Source organism: Oncorhynchus keta, chromosome 23 (genome assembly GCF_023373465.1).
Source record: "Oncorhynchus keta strain PuntledgeMale-10-30-2019 chromosome 23, Oket_V2, whole genome shotgun sequence".
NCBI lineage: Eukaryota > Metazoa > Chordata > Actinopteri > Salmoniformes > Salmonidae > Oncorhynchus > Oncorhynchus keta.
Window position 1 is genome coordinate 21,513,396 of NC_068443.1, and position 22,610 is coordinate 21,536,005.

Here is a 22,610-nt window from a genome sequence, read left to right on the forward strand (position 1 = left end):
AGATAGTGGGCTTCTGGGCTACAGTCGATAAATCAATTAAGCCACTTCAGTTTTACAAACAAAGATGCAATGGAACAGGTGACAGATGGAATAAATGAATTCTCATTTTCTCCATTATCCAAATGTATATCAACATCTCTTGCCAGGAGTAACATAGCCTGCATGCATGTCTGACTGTCTGTATTTCCTCTATTCAGCTCAGACAAGACGCCCAGCAGCCATGAGAGACAGGCACCAGAGGTCCCTCTGCAGAGGAGGACAGAGAGGGGACAGAGAGGGCCCACCATAGTTGGGGTCTGCCAGCTTGCTGAAAGCAGAACAACGTAGCCAAGCTGGCATTCTTCTACTACCTGGAGAGGGCGGAGACCAGGATGGCTCATAATAATGTCTAGAACAGAGCGAATGGAATGGCATCAGCTATTTGGAATGGCATCAGCTATTTGGAATGGCATCATCTGTTTGGAATGGCATCAGCTATTTGGAATGGAATCAGCTATTTGGAATGGCATCAGCTATTTGGAATGGCATCAGCTATTTGGAATGGCATCAGCTATTTGAATGGCATTAGCTATTTGATACCATTCCACTGATTCTGGTCCAGGCATTACAAGGAGCCCCCAATTAAGGTGTCTCCAACCTCCTTTGGTAGGCATATTATATACTGACTATAGAAAACATGAGGACCACTTTCCTAATATTGAGTTGCACCCCTTTTGCTTTCAGAGCAGCCTCAATTAGTTGGGGCATGGATTCTACAAGGTGTCGAAAGCACCCCACAGGGATGCTGGCCCATGTTGACTCCAATGCTTCCCACAACTATGTCAAGTTGGCTGGATTTCCTTTGGGCGGAGGACCATTATTGAAACACATGGGAAACTGTTGAGCATGAAAAACCAGCAGTGTTGCAGTTCTTGACACTCAAACCGATGTGCCCTGCACCTACTACCATACCCTGTTCAAAGGCACTTCAATCTTTTGTCTTGCCCATTCACCACACATACACAATCCATGTCTCAATTGTAAAATCCTTCTTTTACTCTGTCTCCTCCCCTTCATCTACACAGATTTGAAGTGGATTTAACAAGTGACATCAATAAGGGATCATAGTTGTCACCTGGATTAACCTGGTTAACCTGGTGATATGATATGGACAGAGCAGGTGTTCCTAATGTTTTTTACACTCCGTTGCCGTGTCTTTGGCTATGCCGGATTAAGTGATATGACATGCTATTCTATAAAATAATTTCTCCGTAATTAATATTACCTGATTGAGCTAATCATGTAAATTTAATTAACTAGAGAGTCGGGGCACCACAAAATAATATTTATAGAGCTGTTATCTTTCCCGAATAACCTCTTAAAGACCTAGTAATATTTTACATCAATAGCAGTCAATATTAATCGTCATCTTAATTCAGTCTCATCTGAAAGTTGTAAATTCTTGGTTATCTGCACGAACCCTGGCTAAAAAGTTGAATCAGCAATACAAAATTGTGTTTAATTATTTATTTACTAAATACCTAACTAATCACACAGAATTACACATACACATAATTAAATCATAACTTGATTACAAATTATGTCATAAAGCAAAACGTCCCTAGCGGGCAGAACAGATATGACAGCTGGTTACACAAAAGAAAAGGGCTGAGTTTGAGTGAAAGAGCGGGAATACTGAGGAACAAAGGGCGAAGCTGTGCTATCGTAAATACAGAATCTTATGCATTCTAAATTACCGCCCATTTGGAAGAGGAAAATGGAATAAATATTTACTCTGAGCTGCGCTTCGGTAGGTTGGTGGTAGATGGAAGGCCGTGTTGCCCAACCGAGTCCTTTGTCCTTTGAAGAATGTCTCTGGTGGTAAATTGAATATGTTGTAGTAACATGTGTGGTAGATGGGATACTCTGTCTGTTCCTTCCTAACCTGCGTTTGCAACTGCTGTTGCTAACTCAACGGCTAGGAGGTATCACTTCTGTAGTAATCAACATTCATACCATTCGCAACCATTCGCAACCAAAGCTCACGCTGATGTTGGCTTCGTTCTGTAGTTATTATCTGAACCATTCTGACATCAGACCGTCGTCCTCACATCCTCGGAACAGGAGGTTACATTGTCGTCAAGGCTTTATATAGGAAGGGAAAGGAGGGCGTGTTTGAAAAGTTTTATAGCCCATGTCCGTTCACAGGGGCGGGCCACTGATTGAGCATAGCCCTAACCTTATGAAAACCCAAATCTCACATTTTAGAAGCTAAAATCACATTTCATCCCATCACGAATAATTTCATATTCAAACATTTAATTTGAACAACAATTCCATGTGAATCCGATAACTCTGATGTGTAGACTTTCCACTGTAGAGTTTATGTCATCTTATCATTGATGAGAATGTTTCAGATGACAACCGAAATTACATCATATTCTTTAAGTACCACCGCATATGTTCAATTGGTCGGATTACCAGAATATAGTTCATTCCCCCCCCACCTTCTGATGTTCCCAGAATCTCTATGTTAACCAAATGGTTTGTAAATGTAACATCAGTAGGGTAGAGAGAGGAAAAAGGGGGGAAGAGGTATTTATGACTGTCATAAACCTACCCCCAGACCAACGTCAGGACACCATGTATATAGCAGATTTAATGCGTCCTTTTCTTTTGTCACGCCTATGAAGTTTATGGTTGATTGGTACCATCTAGTGTCATAGTCCCTTCACTGCAGCATGCTGCAATCTACTGTGTCACCAAGAGGGGGCTTTAACACAACCCCCCAAAAAGAACAGAACCAAGATGCAATCAGCGTTTTAGCCACAGGGTGGCATCTCTCTCCACTTTGAAAAAGGAGCCAATAGTTTGACTCCATACTCTGCTGTACGGTTTAGTTCGGGCTTGATAAGAAACCATTATGCAGTATCCCAAAATAGAACAATATACCTGTTACATATAATTAATTTGTGCACTATACTACATTCTATAAGTAGTCAAAGACCAGTGCTATGTTCACAAGCTTATAGTATAAACACATTTTAGAGCAGTTCCTCAATTTCACCAGAGACAGCAAAAACTTGAATGAGTTTTTATTACATTTTTTGTTTCACCTTTATTTAACCAGGTAGACCAGTTGAGAACAAGTTCTCATTTATAACTGCGACCTGGCCAAGATAAAGCAAAGCAGTGCGACAAAAAACAACAACACAGAGTTACACATGGGATAAACAAACGTACAGTCAATAACACAATACAAAAATCTATGTACAGTGTGTGCAAATGTAGTAAGATTAGGGAGGTAAGGCAATAAATATGCCATAGTGGCAAAATAATTACAATTTACCATTAACACTGGAGTGATAGATGTGCAGATTATGTGCAAGTAGAGATACTGTGGTGCAAAAGAGCAACAACAAAAAAATAACAATATGGGGATTATTTTACCTTTATTTAACTAGGCAAGTCAGTTAAGAACAAATTCTTATTTTCAATGACGGCCTAGGAACAGTGGGTTAACTGCCTGTTCAGGGGCAGAATGACAGATTTGTACCTTGTCAGCTCGGGGGTTTGAACTTGCAACCTTCCGGTTACTAGTCCAATGCTCTAACCACTAGGCTACCCTGCCGCCCCATGAGGTAGTTGGGTGTGCTATTTTCAGATGGGCTGTGTACAGGTACAGTGATCAGTAAGCTGCTCTGACAGCTGATGCTTCAAGTTAGTGAGGGAGATATAAGTCTCCAGCTTCAGTGATTTTTGCAATTCGTTCCAGTCATTGGCAGCAGAGAACTGGAAGGAAAGACAGTCAAAGGAGGTGTTGGCTTTGTGGATGACCAGTGAAATGTACCTGCTGGAGTGCGTGCTACGGGTGGGTGTAACTATGGTGGCCAGTGAGCTGAGATAAGGTGGGGCTTTACCTAGCAAAGACTAATAGATGAACTGGAGCCAGTGGGTTTGGCGACGAATATGTAGCGAGGGCCAGCCAATGAGAGCATACAGGTCGCAGTGGTGGGTAGTATATGGGGCTTTGGTGCCAAAACGGATGGCACTGTGTTAGACTGCATCCAATTAGCAGAGTTGAGTGTTGGAGGCTACTTTTTAAATGACATCGCCAAAGTCAAGGATCGGTAGGATGGTCAGTTTTACGAGGGTATGTTTGGCATCATGAGTAAAGGAGGCCATAATTTGCAAATAAATTCATAAAAAATTATACAATGTGATTTTCTGGATTTTTTTTCTCTCATTTTGTCTGTCATAGTTGAAGTGTACCTATGATGAAAATGACAGGCCTCTCTCATCGTTTTAAGTGGGAGAGCTTAACAATTGGTGGCTGACTAAATACTTTTTTGACCCACTAGGTATTTGTACTTGTCCACATATTCTAAGGCAGAACCGTCCAGAGTAGTGATGCTAGGCGGGCGGCAATCTGTTGAAGAGCATGCATTTAAGAGCAGTTGGAAGCCACGGAAGGAGTATTTTAAACTCATTTGGAGGTTTATTAACACAGTGTCCAAGTGTAGTTGATTGGGGTAGGCTGCTATTCACCAGACCAGTGAACTATTTTGGCCTGTGGCGAATGCAAGGGAATCCAGGGTCTTTTCCAGACATGCCACACATTGCCACGGTTGTTTTGGTATCTCTGCTACCATGCTACCCCCCAGTGTCAGGCTGGCAGCGTTAGCCAGCTGATGTGGTGCAAGCCTCCATGTCCTTTCACAGCCAAAATGTGTCATTGTTGAGCAGCTCTGCTTTGCTGATCATATGGGAGTGTGTTTTGAGGCAATCACTTTATAGAGAGATTTTTAATTTTAAATACAGCTGCCTGACATTAACAGACACCACAGGTGGGAAATAATAATAATGTATATAATTATAATTGATATACAGGGAATGTTGTAATGATATGCTATTTAGTGTACATTATAAATTCTCCTCCATTGGTGTGTATTGAAAGCAAATCTAATGATGTTGAAGTACGTGAATACAGCCAAACTAATAACTGATAATCGTTCATTGAAGTGTAAAGGTCATGGTCCAATCAAAACACGTGAATTGCAGTGCGACATTTACAAAAGTTATCCAATAGCGCTAGCTATTCACCCAAGTCTCCAAATTTGCAAGCAAGCTACAGAACCCCAATAATCTCAGATTTGCTTACTTGTATGTCATGTTTTGCCTCAGCTCTTGTTAGTTTTACGAGTTACTCTGACATTTGTTGACATGTTGTTTTTATCTATTAATCATTCCCTTGTGCTATTATCACCACCTCTACTATGGCAACCAGTGATTTCTACCCTTGCAAACCAAGATCATTCTCATGTCTGCTGACATACTTAGCACCCAAACAGGCCATTTGTACACACATGCCAAAGAGAGCTGACTGTCTGATCAGAAAGTATACGATGGTGAAAGGCAGAGAGAGAGTGAGGGAGAAGGAGAGAGAGGCGGGGTGTCGAGAGAAAGAGAGAGAGGCGGGGTGTCGAGAGAAAGAGAGAGAGGCGGGGTGTTGAGAGAAGGAGAGAGAGCAATGGAGAGAGAGAGAACGACCTCTCAGCAGGTGTGTCTCTTAGACACCCTTTGCTGTCACCTGTCAGTCTTTTGTCAGTGGGTCAAACCCTCCTGTCCTTTGGGCAACATGGAGCTGAAGGGTGGGGGTTGACAGAGTTTGGAGTGGTGGATAAGAGGTAACGCTGTAGTAATGTTTGGGCGTTGCTAACCCTCTCTCGCTCTCTCCTCATCAGTGTACTGCTGCCATCTCTCTTAACCTTCCTCTCTGAAGCCTCTGAATTCTCTCTCTTAGAGAGGCTCCCGTTGGTCACTGAGATTAAAGACAGAGCGTAGACTGGAAAGAAGAGAGTGAAGAGTGGAAAGGGTAAAAGCAGGTGGAAGTAGAGGAGTGCAGACATGGAGAGATTCTTCAAGGGCAGGGACATTTGGCTAGTGAGCAGTATGTGTCTGATGGCTTCATACCTCTGGCACAGGCTCTGGGATTTACTCTGCTACAGGAGGACGGCTAAAGAATCCATTCCCTCTAATGTGCAGGTAGAGAAGAAGGCTTTTTGATGTCTTGTAAATAAGAAAAGTGTGGAGTCTGCTTTATGACAGTGGTTGTTGTGAAAATGCTACTCGTTGCTATCTCACAAAGCACTGGAAAGCATGCAGCACCTCGGTCATGTGACCTACAGATGCAGGATCTTAATTTGATAACACTATTGTTAGTGAGAATTTTCCTGCGCCGCGGGAAATGCAGATGAGCTTTGTGATTTATATAAATTCACTGAAAATCCGCACTAACACACGGTTTTATTAAGAGTATTGTACAATCACCGGTCAAATTAAAATCCTACATATTTAGGACTTTAGCTAGAAAGGCATGGCTTTGGAATGTTGCTTTTACACTATTTCAGTTTGTTCATTTGAGCAGGGCATGCTGTTACTGTAGCTTTAAAAAACAGTATGAAACCCCCCAAGTTCTGGCACAGATATGATGTTCCATTGCATACAAGTCTGAAGTAGAACACAGCCCACTGGTACCTGTCAGCACCGTAGTAAGATATGAGAAGGCCTTAGGCATTGGAACCTCACACTTTACACGTAATATGACCACATGTTGTTTCACCAGCTTATATTTCCACTGAAAAACTTTCCAGCAATTCCGTGACGGTTGTAGATGCCCCAGCATTTCTCACTTTCAACACTAACTTAAGTTTATAAAAAATATTTAAGGGGACAAGACAAGCATGTTTTTTTGTGTAGGCCTACACACTGAGGAAACATAGGAAACATAATTCTGTGTCCATTCATTTAGCCCGGAATGGTAAGAGCTTCAAGTTGATATGGACCCATGATGGAATGATGTAACGGAACATGATCTGTGATGTCCCAGCTATGTAAGATGCAACTGAAGTATATGGAGGATAGCCCCTCAACTGGTTGGAGAGTATAAGAGTTATGTCTTTGACATTATGGACATAAACATAATGGTAAATGGGTGATTTGGAAGAGAAAAAGACCATTGAAAAGATAGAAGCCTACAGTTATATCTCTGTCTCTCTCTTTCAAGGCAGCTGGAGTAGTACAGTACAGTTTTGTAGTGGTTGTTAGCACCTGGCATCACGTTTAATATCAAATCAAATCACATTTTATTGGTCACAGAGATTAACTACTAGCAGCATCATTAGGAACATAAAAAAAATGAAATTTCAAGACTACTGTGTGATAGAACTAAGATGCCTGCTGACATAGTTCTGTCATATCCACAAGATACCTGTTTATACAGCCATCCCTTCTGTTTATTGACGTAATGAGACACTTGTTGTATTCTTGTTTGTATCCTCATCTCCTCACAGTTGTTACCATGGTAAACACAAGGTCACAAATCAGCAGTGTGTGTGTGTGTGGGGGGTTTAAAGAAAGTACATTTTGTAGTGCTCAATGTCATGTGGGTTAGTTAAAGCAGCTGAGCAGGAATATACCTGTTGTCCATCATCACCCGCGGCCATATACTTAGAGTGGTGCCTGTCAGATGGCAGTTGCGTGGGTATGAAGCCCTTGAGATCACCCAATTTGCATCAGTGGAGGGGAAAAGGAAGCTGTGCTCTGAGGGGGAACTAGAGTTTGTATTTTATTATTGCATCAGGTGTTGTGATACAGTGCAGACAGAGGTGTGGGATCTCCTGTGGCAGTGGGGAATGGGTTTCCTCTTTAATCACCCTATCGTAATCACAATACCTTCTACTGCCTGGCAGTTACCATCCAGCCACCAAAAACAACTCTCCAGGGAATGTCACTGTATTTAGTTCCTCTGTAGTGTGGTACTAAATACAATGAGATTCCCTGGAGAGTTGTTTTTGGTGGCTGGTTGGTAAAACATTTGAACTTTTGAAAATTTTATCATTATTTAACTAGGCAGGTCAGTTAAGAACACATTGAAATGTTTATTTACAGATGGGAACTGCCAGGCAGCAGAGGGTATTGTGATTATGATAGGGTGATTAAAGAGGAAACCCATTCCCCGCTGTCACAGGAGATCCCACGCCTCTGCACTGTATCACAACACCTGATGCTATATTAAAATACAAACTTTATTCATAGTTACCCCTCAGAGCACAGCGTCCTTTCTCTCCCACTGATGCAAATTGGTTGATCTCCAAGTACACGTCCTTGTTCTCCTCACGTACAGTACAGTTATCATTGCCCTGAAATGACCAGGGTAGACATTCCTATCTTTACTTGAAATTGGCCTATACGCCCAGATCAATCTCTCTGCTTCTCTCTGTTGTCCTAATCACATCTCTGATACCGCTGGTAACCACCACAGCTCTGCTGGCTGGGTGTATCATATACTGGAACATTTTGTGCCTCAGCTAAATGTCACATTCAATTACTGAGCTCAACACATTGGATGGGGTTGATTGAATGTGTGGTAGTAGCGTTGAAGAGTAATGTGAGCTGAGAAGCCCAGCAGTGAATGGATTTTAAGCCACCTCACTGTACAATAGGCCTTTAATGTAGGAGTATGTTGGTGAGGAAGAAGTACAAGTATGTTGGCTACTACAGAAGTTATGATACTTGATTCCATAGTTATCACCAGTTGAATAGTTTTTCATTGCTAAAAACATTTCATTGAAATGACGTGGAAACAACATTGATTCAACCAGTGTGTGCCAGGTGGGAGGGCTCCGTTCATGTTACGGCATTGCAGCATCTGTTTTTTTGTAACTGTGTACTACATCTCATTGGTCTGTACTGTTGTGCACCAGCTGTTTTTGACAGTGTCTCACTGTGTTTCTGTAACAACAAAGGAGTAGATGGCCTCTCTCAAAGCATTTTTTTTACGTAACTGAAGAAAACCAATGACAATAGATTTAGTGTAGCCTATTGTTACCCCAGAATAGCATCTCATTATCAGTCTGTGTCCTATAGTATCATAAATAGTTCAGACTCTAAACTTAGATAGCATTGAGGCTCCATAATCGCACACAGGTGAAACTTAATTGTTTTCAAATAACTGCATCCACCGATTAATCATTCTTAATCTAGGCACTGATTTAGTTGAAGTTGATCAATGACGCAGCCAATCAGTAAAGCTTCAAAGACAAGATGGAGATCTATCACCTTCTCCTGTTCCCCTCTCTGGCGTGGTATCTGGAAGATCTGCAGCACTATTAATACATGTGGCTAAGCTTCCAATATGGAACTCAGAACATCCAGTCGACTCGCTTGTTACAAATGAACAGTGTCTGCGTTTACCCAGGCAGACGTATTCTGATCTTTTTTTCACTAATTGGTCAATCAGATAGGCTCTGAAAAAGATCTGAGGTGAAAATATCTGACTGGATTGGTCAAAAGACCAATTAGTGTAAAAAAGATGAGAATTGGGCTGCCTGTGTAAACGCAGCCAGTATGGGGTCCTCTATGGTAGATGCCTTACATTTCAGACTGGCCACTATCTTCTAAACATGCCAGTGAGTAGTATTTAATTCATTGCGTTCTGTACCCTTTTTTTATCGTTTTTGTGTTTGTCAGCCAAACTGAGTTTTTCCCCATATGATCTAGCAATATTAACACATTTGGCGTACCCTAACTTCTATTCCATCATTAATGAGGACTGCCCTGAATCAAAACCATATCGATGTCCTTGGGCCAATCAGAAATGAGTCTCCTTTTAGCTTAACTAAGAGCACCACCTGCTGTCAAGTGTTGAGAAATACAGAATTTGATCAAGCTGAATGTGGCACTTCTAAATCACCAATTACCATTTACTTGGTTTTGCATGATGAAATAGTAATGACGTCATAATAACCTAATAACACGTAATATGTCTTCTTGCACAATCAACCAAAAAATGTAATGTCCTAACAATACACATTTAGCATAAAACATAAATCATGTGTTTATTGATTTTAATTATTTATTTTGCACTAAATTCTGCTCAATGTTATACTCATCTTGTCTTGGAGACCATGGCCTAGTGTTTCACCCCACATGGTTTACACATTTTAGTCGAGAGAACGAGGGAACACTGGGGTGTCGGGAGAGGGAACAGAGGGGACGTCTCAGCTGTTAACAGGTGTTACGTTTCTTGGCTGCCACGCACATTTCTGCCCCTTACTTTCCAAGAGACAGACAAGAATGAGAGAGAGTCGGCAGGCTGGATGGTGTGACGGGGGGACAGGGCCATGGGAGAGGAGGGGGCTAGGTGTCCAACCACAGGCCCCCTCAGCAGGCAGCACACGACCCTGGAGCGTCCCAGGACAGTGTGTTCTGGGTGAGGGAGGCAGAGGTCCATTTATAACGGTGAAGTTTGTCGCCTTGCCAAACAAACACCCCTCTAATACCACACAGGTCACTCCACCACACAGTATATTCCCCGGCAGAGATTGTTTATCCTGCTAAGTATAGCGCTTGGTTAAAATTAACTGTATTTATGCAGACATTAGCATTATATAGATTGTGAGTGTGCATGCAGATGTGTGTGTGTTTGTGCCACGGCTTTCACGCTTGCCCTAGTAGTGTCATGATATAAGTGCTACAGTTCTTGCTAATACTCACTACTAATAAGGAGTGTAATGTGATTTAGCAATATCAGTTGAAAGTTCTTTCCTTTATGCATCTAACAATAGAGACAATCTGTGTCTTTTGCAAGTGGGTAATTGGGATGTGAATAAGAATATGTAGGAATGACAGTTTGGCTTTGCAGATTCTATTTATGTGACAAGCCTTCAGGGTATATCCATTTACCCCAATACTGTCTTGCAGCTGACCTAGATAACTGTTTGTTCTTAGTCTGTGGACCAAGTGAATAGGTGTTCCAAATCTACAGGGTCAATCAGGACACGCTCACACACACAGTCACTCACAGACTCACTCACTCACTCACTCACTCACACACACACACACACACACACACACACACACACACACACACACACACACACACACACACACACACACACACACACACACACACACACACACACACACACACACACACACACACACACACACACACACACACACACACACACACACATGGTGTGGCGGATGTTGTAAATGCTCCACACATAGCACCTCCATTTGGCAGACACTGAGAGGGTGGGGCGGGACTTGAGTTTGGGCTCTCTGACGGCTATTTCTCCAGTTTCAATGTAAAGTGTCACTGAGATGAACTCGATCTCTGGTTTATGTAATCAGCCCCACTACTGAAGCCTGTTATACTCCTCCCGGCCTCACCCACAGTTAAATGGCCTTACAGTGCCCCTGGCCTCGAGTGATATGAAGCGCTATTACTGTGAAGCCATATTGACTTTAGGGGTAGATCTGGACACTGTTCGCCATATCTGGGAAAGCTTTCACAGTTTTTCTCAGTGTTTTGTGGTGCACTACTTCGAGATGGAGTTTACCGCATGCTCCTCCTAGGCCTGTATTGGAGGACAGACATATTTAGGTAAATAATATCCACTGTATATTCTTCAGAGCTCTATATTCTCAGATGTACTATTGAGTTCCACTGTTGATCAACCACAGTGTTAAATTTAATTAGTCAGTAGTGTGAGTATTTGAATATCCAAAGTTGATTTATGAGCAATGTGTGTGCTGTGCAATAATCCTCTGAGGCAGCCTGGACTTTCCTTTCCCCTTGCTCACTTGCCGGCCAGCTCAATGGAAATGTTTTACTCCATGAAAGTGTTGCATGCGTCAGGTAAGGTAAACCTCTACGCTTCTCAAAGTGACACAAGCTGAGCCGAATGACCTACATTGTCGAAATTCATCTGTTGGTGTCCAAGGACAGGTGCGAGTCCTGCAAATGTGATCCCAGCTTATCTGGATGTCTCCTTAGTCGTATCATTTCTGGATCTAGGACGGGCTTGGAGGGCATTAGTTGGCACACGTGTCAATGATACAACAATCATTTAAAGTGTCCTCTTTGTTGAATTCAAGTTGCATGGTTAAAAATATATTACCTATCTACCACTGAACAAAAAAATAAATTCACCATGTGAAGTGTTGGTCTCATGTTTCATGAGCTGAAATTAAAGAACCCAGGAATGTTCCATATGCACATGAAGCTTATTTCTCTAAAATGTTGTGCACAAATTTGTTTACATCCCTTTTAGTGAGCATTTCTCCTTTGCCAAGATAATCTATCGACCTGACAGGTGTAACATATCAAGAAGCTGATTAAACAGCATGATCATTACACAGGTGCACCTTGTGCAGAGGACAATAAAAAGCCATTCTAAAATGTGCAGTTTTGTCACACAACACAATGCCATAGATGTCTAAAGTTTTGAGGGAGCGTTCAATTGGCATGCCAGAGAATTGAATGTTAATTTCTCTACCATAAGCCGCCCCCAACGTCGTTTTAAAGAATTTGGCACGTCCAACTGGCCTCACAAACGCAGACACGTGTATGGCGTTGAGTGGGCGAGCGGTTTGCTGATGTCAGCATTGTGAACAGAGTGCCCCATGGGGGTTAGGGCACGGGCAGGCATAAGCTACAGACAACGAACACAATTGCATCACCTTATGTTTCAGCATGATAATGTCACATGTCGAAAGGATCTGTGCACAATTCTTGGAAGCTGAAAATGTTCCAGTTCTTCCAAGGCCTGCATACTCACCAGACATGTCACCCATTGAGAATGTTTGGGATGCTCTGGATCGACGTGTCCAACAACATTTTCCACTTTCTGCCAATATCCAGCAACTTCACACAGCCATTGAAGAGGAGTGCGACAACATTCCACAGGCCACACTCAATAGCCTGATCAACTCTATGCGAAGGAGATGTCGTGCTGCATGAGGTAAAAGGTCACACCAGATACAGACTGGTCTTCTGATCCAAGGCATCTGTGACCAACATATGCATATCTGTATGCATGTATGCAAGTCATGTGAAATCCATAGATTAGGGCCGAATGAATTTATTTCAATTGACTGATTTCATTATTTGTTATATTTTTTAATTTTTTATTTAACCTTTATTTAAATAGGCAAGTCAGTTCTTATCACTAAATTCTTATTTACAATGACGGCCTACCAAAAGGCAAAAGGCCTCCTGTGGGGATGGGGGCTGTGATTAAAAATAAAAAATAAATACAATATAAATATAGGACAAAACACACATCACAACAAGAGAGACAACACTACATGAAGAGAGATCTAAGACAACAACATAGCAAGGCAGCAACACATGACAACACAGCAAGGTAGCAACACAACATGGTAGCAGCACAAAACTTGGTACAAACATTATTGGGCACAGACAACAGCACAAAGGGCAAGAAGGTAGAGACAACAATACCTCACACAAAGCAGCCACAACCGTCAGTAAGAGTGTCCATGATTGAGTCTTTGAATGAAGAGATTGAGATAAAACTGTCCAGTTTGAGTGTTGCAGCTCGTTCCAGTCATTAGCTGCAGCGAACTGAAAAGAGGAGCGACCCAGGGATGTGTGTGCTTTGGGGACCATTAACAGAATGTGACTGGCAGAACAGGTGTTGTATGTGGAGGATGAGGGGTGAAGTAGATATTGCAGATAGGGGGGAGTGAGGCCTACAAGGGTTTTATAAATAAGCATCAACCAGTGGGTCTTGCGACGGGTATACAGAGATGACCAGTTTACAGAGGAATATAGAGTGCAGTGATGTGTTCTATAAGGATCATTGGTGGAAAATCTGATGGCCGAATAGTAAAGAACATCTAGCCGCTCGAGAGCACCCTTACCTGCCGATCTATAAATGATGTCTCCGTAATCTGGCATAGGTAGGAGGGTCATCTGAATCAGGGATAGTTTGGCAGCTGGGGTGGAAGAGGAGCGATTACAATAGAGGAAACCAAGTCTAGATTTAACTTTAGCCTGCAGCTTTGATATGTGCTGAGACATACTCCCAAGTACTTCAATGAGGTGACTACCTCAAGCTCTAAACCCTCAGAGGTAGTAATACCACCCGTGGAAAGAGGGGCATTCTTCTTACCAAACCACATGACCTTTGTTTTGGAGGTGTTCAGAACAAGGTTACGGGTAGAGAATGATGGTTGGACACTAAGAAAGCTTTGTGGTAGAGCGTTTAACACAAAATCCAGGGAGGGGCCAGCTGAGTATAATACTGTATCATTGGCATATGGATGAGAGAGCTTCCTGCCTGAGCTATGTTGTTGATGCAAATTGAGAAGAGCATGGGGCCTAGGATCGAGCCTTAGAGTACTCCCTTGATGACAAGCAGTGGCTGAGACAGCAGATGTTCTGACTTTATACACTAGACTCTTTGAGAGAGGTAGTTAGCAAACCAGGCCAAAGACTCCTCAGAGACACCAATACTCCTTAGCCGGCCCACAAGAATGGAATGGTCTACCGTATCAAAAGCTTTGGCCAAGTCAATAAAAATAGCAGCACAATATTGCTTATAATCAAGGGCAATGGTGACATCACTGAGGACCTTTTAAGGTTGCAGTGACACATCTATAACCTGAGCTGAAACCAGATTGCATACCCGAGAGAATACTATAGACATCAAGAAAGCCAGTCTGTTGATTATTGACAAGTTTTCCAACACTTTTGATAAACAGTGTTGGAAACAAAATAGAAATAGGCCTATAACAGGTAGGATCAGCTTGATCTCCCCCTTAAAATAAAGGACAAACTGTGGCTGCCTTCCAAGCAATGGGAACCTCCCCAGAAAGGAGAAACAGGTCAAAAAAGTTTGGAGATAGGCTCGGCGATGATAGAGGCAGCAACCTTAAAGAAGAAAGAGTCTAAACCATCTGACCCAGATAACATAACTCATATGGCAGGCAAAAACCTGAGAAAAATCCAACTCGGAAGTGGGAAATCTGAAGGTTGTAGTTTTTCAAGTGATTGCCTATCCAATATACAGTGTAATTGGGGTCCGATTTCACTTCCTAACGCTTCCACTAGATCTCAACAGTCTTTAGAATGTTGTTTCAGGCTTCTATTGTGAAAGGGGAGCGAATAAGAGCTGTTTCAACCAGTGGTCTGGCTGAAAGCCTTTAGTTTAGTCACGCAAGCGGCCGTGAGCACGAGCCCCGTTCCTTTTCCTTTCTAATGACAAAAGAATTGTCAGTTTGGATTATTATTGAAGATTTATGATTAAAAACATCCTAAAGATTGGTTATATATATCGTTTGACATGTTTCTACAAACTGTAATGGAACTTTTTTTACTTTTCGTCTGGACTTAGGCCTTGTGTATTTGGATTACTGGAACAAACACGCGAACAAAACAAAACAAAAAGGAGTTATTTGGACATAAATGATGGACTTCATTGAACAAAACAAACATTTATTGTGGAACTGGGATTCCTGGGAGTGCATTCCGATGAAGATCATCAAAGGTAAGTGAATATTTATAATGCTATTTCTGACTTTTGTTGACTCCACAACATGGCGGGTATGTGTATGTCTTGTTTTGGTGGCTGAGCGCTGTACTCAGATTATTGCATGGTGTGCTTTCGGCGTAAATCTTTTTTGAAATCTGACACAGCGATTGTATTAAGGAGAAGTTTATCTTTAAAACTATGTATAACACTTGTATTTTCATCAAAGTTTATGATGAGTATTTCTGTAAATTGATGTGGCTCTGCAAAATCACCCAATGTTTTGGAGGCAAAACATTACTGAACATAACGCGCCAATGTAAACTGAGATTTTTGGATATAAATATGAACTTTATCGAACAAAACATACATGTATTGTGTAACATGAAGTCCTATGAGTGCCATCTGATGAAGATCATCAAAGGTTAGTGATTTATCTCTATTTCTGCTTTTTGTGACTCCTCTCTTTGGCTGGAAAATGGCTGTTTTTTTGTGACTAGGCGCTGCCCTAACATAATCACATGGTATGCTTTTGTTGTAAAGCCTTTTTGAAATCAGACACTGTGGTTGGATTAACAACAAGTTTATTTTTAAAATGCTGTATAATACTTGTATGTTTGAGGAATTTTAATTATAAGATTTCTGTTTGAATTTGGCGGCCTGCACTTTCACTGGCTGTTGTCAAATCGATCCTGTTAACGGGATTTGAGCCTTAAGATGTTTTAATGAAGTGGTGATTAAAGAACTCAGCCATGTGCTTCTTGTAAATAACAACCACATCCTCAACATTAAGGGACAAGGTCAGCTGTGTGGAGGAGGGTTTATTCTCCAGATCTTTAACCGTTTTCCAGAACTTCTTGGGGTTAGACCCACAGAGAGAGAACTGCTCCTTAAAGTTACAAACTTTAGCCTTCCGGATAGCCTGAGTGCACTTATTTCTCATTTGCCTGAACAGTAGCCAGTCAGCCTGAGTATGCGTGTGCCGAACCTTTCGGCAAATGCTATTCTTGGGGTGGAGTAACTCTGCAAGATCACGGTCGAACCAGGGGCTGAACCTGTTTTTAATTCTCATGTTCTTTATGGGGGCGTGTTTGTTAACAATACCACTGACAATATAAAAAAGAAGGTTCAAGAGTCTTTGACAGAGAAGATCAAGCTGATTCTGTACCATTTTACAGAGGTCAGTTCATGAAGGAAGGCTTTCTCATTAAAGTTTTTCAGCAAGCGTCTATGACAAATCAGGAAATGTCATTTCAATAAGCAGCCATTACAGACACAGGCTGTAAAACAGTGATCGCTAAGGTGATTACAGAAAACACCAGACTGATATCTATCAGGATTATTTGTGAGGATAACATTGAGGAGAGTAGCCTTTTCTGGGTGTTTGGAGTCACTTTGTGGGATTGGTAATAATCTGAGAAAGATTTAGGGAGTCCCATTGCTTTAGGACTTTGTCAGGTGGTTTAAGCATGTCCCAGTTTAGGTCTTACCTAGCAGGACAAATTCAGGCTTAGTGTAAGGGGCCAGGAGTGAGCTTAGGGCAGGTAGGGTACAGGTTGGTGCTGATGGAGGATGATAGCACCCAGCAACAGTCAACAAAGAGCTATTTGAAAGTTGAATGCTTAAAACCAGCAAATCAAATTGTTTGAGGACAGACTTGGTGGAGACAACCGAGCACTGAAGGTGATCCTTGGTAAGATTGCCACTCCCCCACCTTTGAAGGTCTGTAAAGTATATAACCAGAAAGGTTAACATCAGTGTTCAAAACACTCTTTCTTAACCACGTCTTAGTAATGACCAACACATCTGGATTGGAGCTGTGAACCCACACTTTCAATTGATTCATTTTTAGTAATAAGCTTCTAGTGTTAACGTGCAGAAAACCCAGGCTTTTACGAGAGCAGAAATCAGTGAAGCAGACATCAGAGCACAAGTCCGAATTGGGGCTAGCAACAGTAGATGGGCCAGGGTGTACATGCACATCAACAGTAATACAATCCAGGCACGGCATAGTACAGGGAGAGCTCTGCAGTGCTGGTTTTTGACATCTGAATGTGCATCAGATGGCAACAATATCATATTGTACAGCAATTTCATCAGGTAACAAGAATCCAAAGCCAGCGAGAGGTGGTTAGAATAGGATGGGAGGCCAAAAGTCAGTGTAACCAATAGTGAGTCAGAGTCCTGAGTGTGGGAACAAACATAGTCTGTCCCACAGTTGGGTAAAGAAAGTTTGTAGTCAATTTTGCCTCATGCAGGAGCCCTGACACTTGTTGGGCCCAAAGGCCTCGACACCTTTTACTTCACACCTTGGTGCTAATTGAATTTGTATCTGGTCTGTCCTTGCAAGCCTGACAGCCTTAACTCAGCATTCAGTCCCCATAAAGTAAAATATATCAAAAAATCAAAATAATAATAATAAATCTTTGTAATGTACTTTATTTTTCTTCTTTGCTTTCAAAATAGCATCAGACCAAACACTACACACTCAGTTCCAGGTTGGATGGTGTCCTCAGGTCTCTGCTTATATGAACTGTAACTCAGTAAAATGTTGAAAATGTTGCATATTGCGTTTATTTTTTCAAATCGCCCTCTAATGGCCTCCTGGGTGTTATGCTTTTGATATTTTTCATAATTAATCAACATTATTTAAAAAGAAAATATCTGAAAATCCGGTGTTTCTATGTCAAAATTGTGTTGTATTTTAGTCTTCTGAGATGTATATAGTGTAATATTGGGATGCAAACTCAAAATGTAATACATTTCAACTCTATATCTGACATGGTACAGAGGTGTCTTATTTTTGTTAAGATCATAATCATGTGTGTGAGGTGTATACTTTTGTTTCAAAGTAGATTTGTTTAAGAATACCAAGGAACACAGAATCATATAATTTGTTTTGGTACTGCCCATATGAAGCTTGTTTTTGGTCACTGGTCCAGGAATGATTGAAGATTTGCAAAATTTACCTGGAGCACTACTGGGTGATTTGAAAAGTCATATTCAATCGATCAATAATATAATAATACTTTTTAGCAAAACATGTTATCTTTAATTTACAATCTGTAGAAACTATGAGAATAGAAAGGTTCCGAATTTTTGTAAAACATCGCAGGACAAAATATATGGCAGGTAGAAATTCAATATGGATGGTGTTATAAGAGAGAGATGGGAGGGGTTGAGGGGAGCTGAAGGGTAGGACTAATGACAACAAGATAACTAATGTAAAATATACTGTGTCCATAAAATACATATACAGTAGGTTAAGAACTTTTGTGAAACAGCACAGTTGAAAATATATGGCAAATAGAACTGGATGGACTTCTGAAATAGATGGGAGGAGTTGAGGGTAGCTGAAGGATAGAAGTAAAAGCAAACAAAGGATAACTATTGCTAAATATATTGTGTCCGTAAAATTGACAGCGCATATATTTGGATTTGTGGAACACTTTTTTTGGTTACTACATGATTCCATATGGATTATTTAATCGTTTTGATGTATTCACTATTATTTTACAATGTAGAAAATAGTAAAAATAAAGGAAAACCCTTGAATAAGTTTGTGTGTTCAAACTTTTGACTGGTACTGTATCTATTTTAAAAAATCTACATGGAGGATTGGATATGATCCAGACAATTATATTGGTGGAAGCTACAATCTATCTGCAATATTAAATCTGATATATCCCATACATGTTTTAATAATTAAATAAACACTCTCTGACCCTGATTTAGCCCAGTGCAGTAAAAGGTTAAATTAATGTATTATAGTTTATGACAGTTTGTCCCAGACGGACCACTTAATCAAGCACGTTTGGATAGGTTTACAGGGTACACTGTTGAGGGGTCCAATTACCAGGCCCTATGTTAAAATGTAAAAATGTATCCTTAACTGTCTTAACTCTGTATGAGTAGGCTAAGTGTGTGGGAAGGATCTGACTTGATGTGTTAGTCAGAGGAGAGACACAGTATTATCATGGCTGTTACCCTTCTCCTATTTAAGCACAGAGGCTAAAGACCTTATGCTCTTTCTCAGCCAGGGGACTACAGGCTACAATCTGAACCTTTTTCTTGCTCCTTCAATGGGTGGGCGCAAGTTATAGCCTTTTCGCAGCCAGCAAAGAGCATTCCGTAGCAGTATACAGTGCATGTGGAAGGTATTCAGACCCCTTGACTTTTTCCATATTTTGTCACATTACAGCCTTATTCTAAAATGGATTAAATATCTTTTTTCCCCTCATCAGGTAGCCTAGTGGTTAGAGCATTGGGCCAATAACCGAAAGTTTGCTGGATCAAATCCCTGAGCTGACAAGGTAAAAATCTGTCGTCTTGCCATAGAACAAGGAAGTTAACCTTTAATGGTTTTCCTCCTCTTCTGATGACGAGTATGAAGGATCGGACCAATGCGCAGCGTGGTAAGTGTTCATGTTATTTTATTGGAACAGAAACACTAAACAAGATAACAAAGAGAGTGAAACGAAAACGAAACAGTCCTGTAAGGTGCAGCAACACAAAACAGAAAACAACTACTCACAACCCATAGTGGGAAAACAGGCTGCCTAAGTATGGTTCTCAATCAGAGACAACGATTGACAGCTGCCTCTGATTGGGAACCATACAAGGCCAAAACCAGAAATACAAAACATAGAACAAAAACATAGAATGCCCACCCCAACTCACACCCTGACCAAACTAAAATAGAGACATAAAAAAGGAACTAAGGTCAGGACGTGACATAACCCACTGTTCCCCCGTAGGCCGTCATTGTAAATAAGAATGTGTTCTTAACTAACTTGCCTAGTTAAATAAAAGTTAAATATATATATTTTTAAATCAATCTATACACAATAACTTTTTGTAATTTTTGCAAATGTATAATTTTTTGTAGCCTTATTTACGTAAGTATTCAGACCCTTTGCTATGAGACTTGAAATTGAGCTCAGGTGCATCCTGTTTCCATTGATCATCCTTGAGAGCACACAGCCAAGACAACACAGGAGTGGCTACGGGACAAGTCTCTGAATGTCCTTGATTGGCCCAGCTAGAGCCCGGACTTGAACCCGATCGAACATCTCTGGACAAACCTGAAATAGCTGTGGAGAGACGCTCCCCATCCAACCTGATAGATCTTGAGAGGATCTGCAGAGAATGGGAGAAACTCTCCAAATACAGGTGTGCCAAGCTTGTAGCGTCATACCCAAGAAGGCTAGAGGCTGTAATCGCTGCCAAAGGTGCTTCAACAAATCTCAAGTTATTAATTTTTTATGCATTTGCAAAAATGTATACAAACTGTTTTTGCTTTGTCATTGTGGGGTATTGTGTGTAGATTGATTAAGGAACTTTTTTTTAAAGTCCATTTTAGAACAAGGATAAATGTAATAAAATGTGGAAAAAGTTAAGGGGTCTGAATACTTTCCGAATGCACTGTATGACTGTCTTACATACTGTGACTCAATACTCACATGCAGTTATTTCCCTGATGTTATCACAATCATTCTTTTACCAGCCTCTCGTAAACACTATGTAGCTGTTAATTACTATGCCAGTCATTAATAAGGATCTAATTTAAAAAGTTCCCTTTTTGCAAACACAGCTGTTCTGTGAGAGTCGCACTTTTGACATGATTGTTGGATATTTTGAGTTGACTTAAAAATGTCCCTGACCGCTTATAAATAAAAACAGGTCAGTGACCCCCCTCTCCATCTGTAAGCACCTGCTCAGGCTAATCATGGTGAAACAACCAAGTGAGATTGAAAAGTCTATAACCATTTACATGCAAATAAAGTAAAAAACGAAACAAAGTGTCTAGCGTCGTCCCAGACAACTTTCCACTCTGCCTCAGATAGAGGAACTGTGTACACTGGCCATTTTGACACTTGGCAGGTGGGCCAGAGACTGGCTACGGTGGTGGGCTTAACATTTAAAGGCGCTCAGATGTCTGACAGCCCCTCCAGAGCCAAACTGCTGCCCCTCACGGCCTCTCACAGCCCCCCCGCCCCCCTGGCCGGTCCCCTGCTGACGTCGGCTGTGCCGTTTACATTTATGTAGACAGGCTTATTCCATTCTTAATACCACCTCCAGTAAGGAGAAGAGCAGAGGTGTCAAGCAGTAGGTGAGAGACAGGGACAATCTCACGACCGGATGACTGTTAAGTCAGAATTCTGAAGGTGTTTCCACAGGTTACACTGACAGTTACTGGCTGTATTTTTCTGTTTTCACTCTTTATGGATTTGAATTTAGTTAGTTTGATTTTCTTCATTTTTGTTGTTGATAAATGAGCATTTTATTCACATATCCTTCGTTAAATCAGCTTGTCTGTACAGTTGAAGAGGAGCACATAGGGATAAGGCTGGCTGCGTTTTTCAAAAGAGTTGTCCCGTCTGTCACTCGGACGTTGGTCATCAACCTTTCTGTGACCCTTTTTCTGTCTCGATTGGGTGTCCTAACGTGATTCGGTCATGAGTTCAAAGATAGTGAACTCTAACTCAACGCCTGGAAAGCCAAGCACGATGGATAACCTAACTGACTGCACTGGTGCCGGCTTGGACCTCATTCAGAATCGCATTGAGTCTCTGAGCAGTAAGATGGACAGGCTCATCAACATCCAGGAGAAGGTCCTCAATCGGCTGGACGGAATAACCCAGGACATCGATGGTATCGAAAGGGACGTGGAAACTCTGAAGGTGGACAACGAGGAGATCCATATACCTGCAAGAGCCCTAACTCTTCCCCTGGCTCAAACCCAGGATACAGGTGTGGTGGGCGAGGTGAGAGAGATGTGTCATGAGATGAGCTCCATCATGATGGCGTTGGACCAGCGCTCGGAGAAGCAGGCTGAGAAGCTGGACGGGATGGAGAATCTGGTCCTCAGCATCCAGCAGGTCATCAGATTCATCGGGGAGACGGTGAAGAGCTCCCGGGTTATGGAGATGATGTTTATGCGTCCTGCAGCACACAAGGCCCCCAAGTCCAAAGACAGTAAGGGCAAGGTGGACGTTAAGAGGCAATCGTCTGCAGAAAAGAGCGAGAGCTCAGTTTCTAAGAAGACTGACAAGGTGAGACTGGAAGCTCAAACTGCACTAACCAAAGAGGTGTGTTTGTGCAGGTCTATGTAGACTGTATTAAGGGTTCTTTATTAAGGTACTTTATGAACTCTTTACTTAACAAAACTCTGGATTATGTTCATGTGAATTTAATAATGAAACAGTTGTGTTCAGGTGTTAATTTAGAATGGATTGATGTTATGGATGTTTTGATAGGCAACGTAGGTTAGATGAATTGCTGGGT

The 22,610-nt window shown here is 41.5% G+C and overlaps 1 protein-coding gene across 6 annotated transcripts in view; it reads left to right on the forward strand.

Annotated features, from left to right (window-relative positions):
- The first annotated feature begins 5,428 nt into the window (after positions 1–5,428).
- mylk4a (myosin light chain kinase family, member 4a) overlaps positions 5,429–22,610 on the forward strand; it is a 36,730-nt gene continuing 19,548 nt past the window's right edge. For 4 of the 6 annotated variants that reach the window (XM_035799770.2, XM_035799771.2, XM_035799772.2 and 1 more), the window contains exon 1: positions 21,410–22,378. In XM_035799770.2, the coding sequence (XP_035655663.2) occupies positions 21,782–22,378 (597 nt within the window). In that variant the 5' untranslated portion in view covers positions 21,410–21,781. Of the gene's footprint in view, positions 6,025–21,409; positions 22,379–22,610 lie in introns of those variants that run through there. The other 2 variants (XM_052476819.1, XM_035799774.2) reach the window with 2 other exon arrangements.